Raw genomic sequence first — 9,449 nt, 5'->3', positions numbered from 1 at the left:
TTTTTTTTTTTTTTTTTTTTTTTTTTTTTTTTTTTTTTTTTTTTTTTTTTTTTTTTTTTTTTTTCTGTTTCCTCTTTTTTTCTCCTCGTGTCTTATCCTTCCTTCTATTGTCTACTTTACTTATTTTATCTCCTTTCTTTTGTCTCCTTTTTCCTCCGCTTTTTGTTTTTTTTTTTTTTTTGTCTTTTTGCTTTTCTTGTCTGTCTATTCTGTCGCTTATTTCTTTTTTGTCCCTTTTTTCTCTTTTGTCTCCCTTTATTACTATTATTAACTAAATAATATAAGATTGTCCCTATTGACTCCCCGATTGTCCCTCCAGTATCAGCAGCAACAGCAACAGCAGCTGCAACAGCAACAGCAACAGCAGCTGCAACAGCAACAGTAGCAGCAACAGCAACAGTAGCAACAGCAACAGCAGCAGCAAAAGCAGCAGCAACAGTAGCAGCAGAAACAGCAGCAGCAACAGCAGCAAATACAAGCAGCAGCATATATTCTTGCAGCTGCAGTAACAACAATAAACTTTTTTTTATCTTATTTAATATTTAACAACAAAAAGACTTCAATTTATCCCTCTATAGAAAGGGGGGCCCCTTGCAAACCCTCAGGGGGCCCCCATCTAACCCTCTGGGGGCCCCCCTAGTCAAGTTCTGGGGGGCCCCCAGACAAACCCTGTGGGGGGGCCCCCTCAGACCCTGTAGGGGCCCCCCTCAAACCCTCGGAGGCCCCCAGCAACGAATCAGAAGCCAAAAAGGCTTCTTATGCTGCTGGGCCCCTATCTATGCCTCACTAAAATGTCCTGCTGCTGCTGCTGCTGCTGCTGCTGTTGGTGCTGCTGCTGCTGCAACTTCTATTGCTGTCTGCTGCATGTCGGTTCGCTGGACTGACAAAATAACGACGGAGGAGCGCCTGCACCCCATTGGGTCTTCTGCCTGCTGCTCCTGGCTTCTGCTGCTGCTGCTGCTGTTGCTGTTGCTGCTGCTGCTGCGGCAAGCTCACTGCAGCACTGCCGCTTGGGCCTACCATTGCAACGACGTCCGAATGCCCACCAGCGGGAGAAGAAGGATCTGCCTCTCCTCCTTGATGCTGCTGCTGCTGCTGCTGCCAGTCCCCCGGCTGCCCAATAGGGGTACCCAGGATCCTTCTGCTAGCAGCAATACTGCTGCTCCTATCGCTGCTGCTGCTGCTGCTGCTGCTGCTTCTGCTATTGATGGTTCTGGCGTTCCGCCTCCGACTGATTCTTGGGGAGACTTCCGTACAGCTATCGCTGTCGCTGCTGCTGCTCTCGCTGCTGCTGCTCGCGCTGCTAGGCCCATTGCTGATGCTGCAGCTGCTGCCGCTGCTGCTGCCGCTGCTGCTGCTGTGAACAATAAAGTCATGCAGATCAGAGGAGTCGTCGCTGCTGCTCTCCTCCCCACTAGAGCAGCTGGGGCCTCTACGGGCAGCAGGACGACGCCGCGCAGCAAGAACCGGCACTCTTCTTCTGCCGCTGCTGCTACTGCTGCTACTGCTGCTACTGCTGCTGCTGCTATTGCTGCTGTTGCTGCTGCTCCTCCTCCTGCGACCGGGTCTCTGAAGACGTCCGACCCCATTCGGCCGTCCGTTGCCGTTGTGAGCGAAAGTATCGAAATCAACGCATGCGCTGCTGCTGCTGCTGCTGCTACTGCTGCTGCTGCTGCTGCTGCCATTGACGTTACCTGCTACAGCAGCAGCAGGTGTAGTAGTTTCGCTGGTTGTCCTTTTAATCCTTTTCCTAGGTCTGCCCCCACGTTGTGGTCCTTGTGCTGCTGTTGTTGTTGCTGCTGCTGCTGCAGTGCTGCTGCTGTTCCTGCTGCTACGTCTCCGTCGTGTACCTTGTCCCGTTGCATTTCTTTGTTGTTGTCTTTGTTGTCTTCTTTGTCTCCTTTGTCGTGTCTGCTGCCTCTGCTGCCTCTGCTGCCTCCCTCTGCGCCGCTGTTGCTGTTGGTGTTGCTGTTGCTGCTGTTGCTGCAGTTGCTGTAGAGATTGCTGCTCGTGCTGCTGTATAATTCTCCTTTGTAGGCTACAGTTGCTGCAGCACCATTCACCATCAGGTACAGCAGCAAGAGGAGGAGACAGACAATATATATGATAGGCACTATCGCATGCATCGCACAGCAGCAGACGACTCCAATCATCATCACGACCACAAACTTCGCACCCCCCAAACGATCCCGATCCCAACGATCCCAACGATCCCAACGATCCCGATCCCATCGATCCCCGACGACGCTCAGCAGGAGGAGGTAATGGTACCTCCTCTACTAGCTGTAGACCTATTAAACATGCTGCTGCTGGTGCTGCTGTTGCGGTGCTGCTGCTGCTGCTGCTGTCTTGCTGCTTCACCTGCGACAGTTGTGAGGACACACCTGGTACAGGCACACTGGTGGATGGCTGCTGCTGCTGCTGCTGCTGCTGCTCCTGGTGTTGCTGCTGCTGCTGCTGCTGCTGTTCAGTCTTAACAGAAGCACTGTTGGCTTCAGCTTTAGCAGCAGCAGCCTTCTGGCTAGCAGCAACTGCTGCTGCTGCTATTGCTGCTGCTGCTGCACTAACTCGTCGACGAACGATAGTAGTAAAGGCGGTAGAACAAAGAGGACATCTGCTGCTAATGGAAGCCCACCTGCAGCAGCAGCAGCAGCAACAGCAGCAACAGCAGCAACAGCAGCAACAGCACGACAGTACATGAGTATAAACGTGCAAGACGTTTGCAGCAAACCTGCAGCAACACCACCTATTCACCTGCTAACGCAACAGCAGCAACAACAGCAACAGCAGCAGCAGCAGCAGCAGCAGACTGACTTGTATAGACAGGCGAAGCAGAAGAGATGGCAGCAAGTAGGTAAGGAAGCAATCTCTTGCTGCTGCAGCAGCAGCTCCGAGCAGATAACACAAATCTCTTCTCTTAGATCAACACGCAGCACAGCAGCAGCAGCAGATCCCCACCCTGCACGTTTCCTGCTGCTGCTGCTGCTATTGTTGCCGCTGCTGCGTCTGCGAAGACCTCCAACGCCTCCTTGTGTATGCGCTGCAGAAGCAGCAGGAACAGCAGCAGCAGCAGCAGTAGAAGCAGCTGCTGTTGTGCAGTCTGCTGCAGCCGAGCCTGCTGCAGCAGATCCTGCTGCAGTAGATCCTGCTGCAGTAGATTCTGCTGCAGCAGAGTTGCCGTTGCTGCTGCTGTACGCCAAATCCTGCAGCACACTCATAAGCATCATTAGCAGCAGCATTAGCAGCAGGAGCAGCAACAACAGCAACAGTAGTAGTAGCAGCAACAGTCACAGCAGCAACAACAACAACAGCAACAGCAACAACAGCAGCAGCAACAGCAGCAGCAGCACCTCTGCGCTTGCTGCTTCGAGTAGGTCCATTATGTCTTCTCCCCACTCCACCCGCAGCCACGAATAATCCTGTTCACCTTGCTGCTGCTGCTGCTGCTGCTGCTGCTGTACCTGCTGCTGCTGCTGCTGCTGCTGCTGTTGTACCTGTTGCTGCGGCTGCTGTGCCTGCTGGTGGTGCTGCTGCTGTAACGGCTGTTGCTGTAGCTGCTGCTGCTGGTGTAGCTGCTGCTGCTGTAGCTGTTGCTGCTGCTGGCCCCAAGCATTATTTGGACGCATCTGATGAGCGAGGTGCTGCTGCTGGTGCTGCTGCTGGTGCTGCTGCTGGTGCTGCTGCTGGTGCTGCTGCTGGTGCTGCTGCTGCAAATGTTGCATATGGGGTTGCTGCAACGGCAGCACGCCCCGTTGTTGCTGTTGTTGCTGATGCTGCAGTTGCTGCTGCTGCTGCAGCGCCGTAGCTGCGCTGTCTGCTGAGAGCCTCTGTGGCGTCGCTGGGGCCCGCGGGGTCAAGTGCTGCGGCTGCTGCACTCGCTGCTGCTGCTGCTGCTGCTGCTGCTGCTGTCCTTGGTTCTGCCAATTTAGAAACTGCTGCTGCTGGTAGCCGCGATAAGCCTGCTGCTGCTGCTGTTGTTGCTGCTGTTGCTGCTGCTGTTGCTGCTGCTGTCGCCTGTGAGGTACAGGTGGCGTGGAGGGGTCCTTACAAAGCAGCGTCGAGCCGATGATGCTGCTGCTGTTGTTGCTGCTGCTGTTGCTGCTGCTGCTGTTGCTGCTGCTGCTGCCGTTGTTGCTGCTATTGTAGTTGCTGCCGCCGGTGCTGTTGCTGTTGCTGTTGTAGCTGGTGCTGCTGCTGCTGCTGCTGAAGTGCCCACTGTAAGTGTGCCAAACTCTCTGAGGTCTCGCCCACTGCTGCTGCATGCATGTCGGTCGCTGCTGCTGCTGCTGCGGTTGCTGCTGCCATGAACGAGGTAGCTGCTGCTGCAGCCGCAGCGGGCTGCTCTGTCCCTGCTGCTGCAGCAGTTGTTGTTGTTGCTGCTGCTGCTGCCGCAGCGGGCTGCTCTGTCCCTGCTGCTGCTGCTGCTGCTGCAGTTGCTGCTGCGGTGCCTTCTGCTGCTGTAGAGGTGGCTTCTGCATCTGCTGCACCGGTAGGCACATGGGGCTGCTGTATCGCTGCTGCAGCTGCTGCTGCTGTTGCTGCCGCTGCTGCTGCTGGACATTGACACTGGAAGTTGCAGCACTACTGCCGCTGCTGCTCATTGGAGCCCCCCAATATCTACTGGTGGTGGTGGTGCTGCTGCTGCTGTTGCTGTTGCTGCTGTTGCTGCTGCTGGTGCTGCTGCTGCTGTGGTGACGCACGACAGCATCCAACAAGGAAAGCGGCGGGTCACGGGCTCTCGCTGACGAAGAAGACACGGATTGCTGCTGCTGCTGCTGCTGCTGCTGCTGCTGCTGCTGTGGTCGCTGCTGTTGCTGCTGCATGTAGGGAAAAGACGCACGGAGAGGGCTAGTGCCTGCATGAGGTGAATAGATCTGCTGCTGCTGTCGCTGCTGCTGCTGCTGCTGCTGAGCTACCTCCTTAGGGAGGAGCCCCATGGCAGCAGCAGCATCCGCGCAGCGCACACTCCGTGGTGTCCCTGCTTCTCTGCTGCTGCTGCTGCTGCTGGTGCAGGCAGCAGCTAGGCTCCCCCCCATCGGGGAGGCAGGCTGCAGCTGCTGCTGCTGCTGCAGCTTCGCGCACTGCTGCATCGGCGCTCCTGTAGAGTGTCATGGGCTGCTGCTGCTGCTGCTGCTGCTGTATTTGCTGCTGCCGCTGGATTTCCAATGCGGTAGCCGCAGGCATGCGTTGGAGCAGCAGCAGCAGCAGCAAGTTTCTTCTTGCTGCTGCGCCTTTCTGCTGCAGGATCGCAGCCCCAGCAGCGCCATCGGACTTGTTGCTGCTGTTGCTGCGGTTGCGGCTGCTGCGAGTGCTGCTGCTCTCCCTGCTCTTGCTGCTGCTGCAGCAGCAGCGGTTACAGGGGTTTAGGCTCTGTGTGGTATTGTTGCAGCATGGCTGCTGCTGCGCTGCTGCTGCGCTACTGCTGCCGACTCGATGACTAGTTGCAACTTGTGCAGCAGCAGCAGCAGCAGCAACAGCAGCAGCAGGGTATCAATTAAAAGGCAACACCAACTCTAGATCAGTGCTTCTTTGCTGCAAATAGCTGCTGCAGTGAGTGGCTCCTTCCTACGAAGCTGCTGCAGCAGCAAGAAACAGCAGCAAATGCAGCAACTTCAGGTGTATAGGCAGCTGTCCTTGCTGCTGCTGCTGCACAAGAGAAGCAAGAAGACAAAGACCACAGACACTGCATGCAATATATGTGCAGCCTTCGTTTAACCACCTTGGGGGGTACTGGGGTTGTGTTGCTGCAGCAGGAGCAGCAGCAGCAGCAGCAGCAGCAGCGGCAGCAGTAGGGCTGCTGCATGCATGCAGAGGCGGCAGCGCACAAGATCAACTGTAAAGGCAACAGAAGTAATTTAATCTTTGTTTTATTTGTGCTATTGAGCTGCAGCAACTGCCGAGAGCAGCAGCAGCAGCAGCAGCAGCCGCACGGATCTGAGCAGCAGCAACGACACCAGCAGCTGCTGCAAGGGTTTTCGGGTGTATAGGGAGGTCGTTTGCATGCAAATTCTTTTCTGCCTTTAAATATAAAGGATAAAATAACTTTTTAAAGGGGCGTTCTCCTCTTAGCTCCTGCTGCTGGTGCTGCTCTAGCTGCTGCTGCTGCTGCTGCAGGTGCTGCTGCTTTGCTAGGCGGGCCCTGAGTGCACGTTGCATACAGCAGCAGCAGCAATAGCAGCAACAGCAGTAGCAGCAGCAGCAGCAGGCATCTAGTGGTGTCTTTGAGCCCGAAGGCCCCCAACGCCCTCCTCTTACAGCTGCTGCTGTCATTTGCTTCTGCTGCTGCTGCTTGCTGTTGCTGCTTGCCATAGAGCAATAGACTACACTTACAGCAGCAATGTCCGACGTTAAAGGTGAGCCCAGATCCCTTACCACCACTATATGCAGCAGCAGCAGCAGCAGACGTAGCAGCAGCAGCAGACGTAGCAGCAGCAGCAGACGTAGCAGCAGCAGTAGTAGTAGTAGTAGTAGCAGTAGCAGTAGCAGTAGCAGCAGCAGCAGCAGCAAGATGCATGCATGCATTTAGTGTTGCTGTTGCTGCAGGGTCGGCTATTAATGCGCTGGTGCGGGGGACTCCGCTAGCTGCTGCTGCTGCTGCAGCAGAGCAGCGCAACAGCAGCAGCAGCAGCAGCAGCAGTAAAAGTGGTGGAAAAAAGAGCCACCACCATCATAAGAAGCGTCGCCGCAGCAGCAAGCACAGTCGTCACCATAGTAGCAGCAGCAGCAGCAGCAGCAGCAGCAGCAGCAGCAGCGAGGACGAGCAACAAGAAGAATTACCTTTCTTTATGATGGATGCAACTATTCGTGCTGCTGTTGCAGAGAGGAAGAAGCAGCAAAAGCAGCAAAAGAAGCAGCAAAAGAAGCAGCAAAAAGCAGCAAAAAGAGCAGCAAAAAAAGAAGCAAAAAGAATAAAAAAATTAGAGAAAAAAAGAAAAAAAGAAGAAGCAGCTAATAATAATAATAATAATAATAATAGCAGCAGCAGCAGCAGCAGCAAAAAAAGGAAGAGAGAAAAGGATAGCAGCAGCAGCAGCAGCAGCAGCGATGAAGAGACCCACTCCCCACGCCCACATAAAAAGAAGGTACTCTTACCCTGCTGCTGTTGCTGCTGCTGCTGTTGCTGTTGCTACTGCTGCTGTTGGCGTTGTTGCTGCTGCTGCTGCTGTTGGTGCTGCTGCTCTGGCTGCTGCTGCTGCTGCTGCTGCTGCTGCAAAGAGCACTGTGTATTTGTGCAGTACTGGGCTTGCAGGCGTGACAGAATAGGTGTGGCGGCAGCAGCAGCAACAGCAGCAGCAACAGCAGCAGCAGCAGCAGCAGCGTAAGGATTTCTAGTACTATGAATACAACAACAGCAGCAGCACAGCAGAATTATTAATGACAAGAAGAGTTCGTCCCGCCATGGCCGCCACCTACGCAGCAGCAGCAGCTGCTGCTGCTGCTTTTGCTGCTGTTGCTGCAACAGGAGCAGCAGCAGCAGCAGCGGGAGAGTTCTCTCGTTGCAGCAGTTTGCGTTGCTGCTGCTGCTCCAACGGTCAGCAGCAACACCTACGTTACCACAGCTCGATAAGCTAGCTAGCTAGCTAGCTAGCTAACTAGCTAGCTAGCTAGCTAGCTAGTGGGCCCTATAGCTAGCTAGCTAGCTAGCTGGCTAGCTAGCTAGCTTGCCTCCATTAGGGTAAGGAGCTAGCGGTGCTCTTTGCATGTTGTATCTGCTCAGCTAGCTAGCTAGCTAGCTAGCCAGCTATTTGGCTAGCTAGCTAGCTAGCTAGCTATTTGGCTAGCTAGCTAGCTAGCTATCTAGATATTTGGCGAGCTTATTGGCGGACTAGGCAGCTAGCTAGCTGGCTAGCTAGCTAGCTAGCTAGCCAGCTAGCTAGCTGACTATTTCATTAGCTGTTTGTTTAGCTAGCTAGCTATTTAGCTAGCTAGCTAGCTTGTTAGCAAGCTAGCTAGCTAGCTAGCTAGCTAGCTGCATGAGGGCCTTCGGGGGCCAAGAGGGTGCCCGATGTTTGCATCTTCTCTACCCCTTGCAGATCTGCTGCTGCTGCTGCAGCTGCTTCTGTTGCAGCTGCTGCTGCTCCTGCTGCTGCTGCAGTTGTCATGGCTGCTGCACAGACGCCGCAAGTATTTTTGATGCGTGTGTCGAGGAAAAGCAGCAGCAGCAACTGCTGCAGTTGCTGCTGCTGCTGCTGCTGCAGCAGCAGTAGCAGCAAAGGCATCGCTGTTAAGTTCCTAGGGAAGTCCAGCTGTAGCTGCAGTTGTACCTGTGCTGCTGCTGCTGCTGCTGCTGCAGCAGCAGCAGCAGCGCAGAAGGAAACGAGTAATTTACCTGTCTAGACTGTTCTCTGCCCCGGCACACGCCTGGCTGCTGCTGCAACTGCTGCAGCAGCAGCTTTTGCTGCTTTTGCTGCTGCTGCTGCTGCTGCTTATAGCCAGCAGACAGCTCCATATGCCCTGCTGCAGTAGTTGGTTTGCCGCTGCATGCGTTTAGCACAGCAGAGGAGAGAGACAGGAAAAGATATGTAGAACAGCTGCTGCTGCTGCAGTAGCAGCAGCAACAGCAGCAGCAACAGCAGCAGCAGCAACAGCAGCAGCAGCAGCAGCAGCAGCAGCTGTGGCGATGTGTTAGAGGCTGTTGTTTTGTTTGTGTGGGGACTAATATTATGAATAATATAAATTTATATATTTATTTATTTATTTATAAATAAATAAATAAATAAATAATTTATATTAATTAATTAATTAATTAATTAATTAATTAATTAATTGAGACAATTAGGTAGAAATATAAAAAGAGTAGTAGAGGGAGAGAATACTAAGCAGAAAATATGCAAATAAAATAAATAAATAAATAAATAAATAAATAAATAAATAAATAAAATAAATAAAATAAATAAATAAAATAAATAAAAAAGAAAAGAAAAAAGAAAAAAAGAAAAAGAAGAAAGAGAAAAAAAGTGTGCGTAGCATTTTCCTGTTGACGGTCAATAAAAAGGAGAAAATAAATTATTTTATTTATTCATTTATTTTATTTATTTATTTATTTATTTATTTTTTTCTTCTTTTTTTTATTTTAGGTGTATAGGCGGGTCTTTTTTTTTTTAATTTATTTTTTCCTTTTTATTCAGGTGTATAGGCATCTTTTTTTTATTTATTTTTTTTTTTTTATTCAGGTGTATAGGCAACTATTTTGTCTCTTTTTATGTATTTGTTTGTTTTATTACTAAACTATAAGTTTATTTATTTATATAATTATATAACTATTTATTTATTTATATTTATATTTATATTTATATATATATTTATTATATATAATTATTAACTATTTATTTATTTATCTATTTATATTACCTATATAGATAATAAATATAATTAATAATAATATAAATAATATAAATAATATATAAACAGTATATATTATATTATCTATATAATAAAATATAAATATA

The 9,449-nt window shown here is 51.1% G+C and overlaps 2 protein-coding genes across 2 annotated transcripts; one reads left to right on the top strand and one right to left on the bottom strand.

The window, feature by feature from the left end:
- Positions 1–786: 786 nt before the first annotated feature.
- EMWEY_00019120 (PHD-zinc finger (C3HC4 type) protein, putative) lies at positions 787–5,090 on the bottom strand (the record flags this gene model as incomplete). The annotated part of the gene is made up of 3 exons (XM_013477703.1): positions 787–2,635; positions 2,959–3,203; positions 3,351–5,090. The coding sequence occupies 3 exons, from the start codon at positions 5,088–5,090 to the stop codon at positions 787–789; spliced, it is 3,834 nt and encodes a 1,277-aa protein (XP_013333157.1).
- Positions 5,091–6,337: 1,247 nt separating this feature from the next.
- EMWEY_00019110 (hypothetical protein) lies at positions 6,338–7,322 on the top strand (the record flags this gene model as incomplete). Its single annotated transcript, XM_013477702.1, has 3 exons — positions 6,338–6,353; positions 6,544–7,082; positions 7,236–7,322. 3 exons carry the CDS (start codon positions 6,338–6,340, stop codon positions 7,320–7,322), a joined length of 642 nt encoding a protein of 213 aa, XP_013333156.1.
- Positions 7,323–9,449: the final 2,127 nt, after the last annotated feature.

This window comes from Eimeria maxima, genomic scaffold, assembly GCF_000499605.1.
Source record: "Eimeria maxima Weybridge genomic scaffold, Emw_scaff167, whole genome shotgun sequence".
NCBI classification, from domain to species: Eukaryota; Apicomplexa; class Conoidasida; order Eucoccidiorida; family Eimeriidae; genus Eimeria; species Eimeria maxima.
The sequence above is the reverse complement of the archived record's forward strand: the minus strand, read 5'-3'. Positions and strand labels throughout refer to the sequence as shown.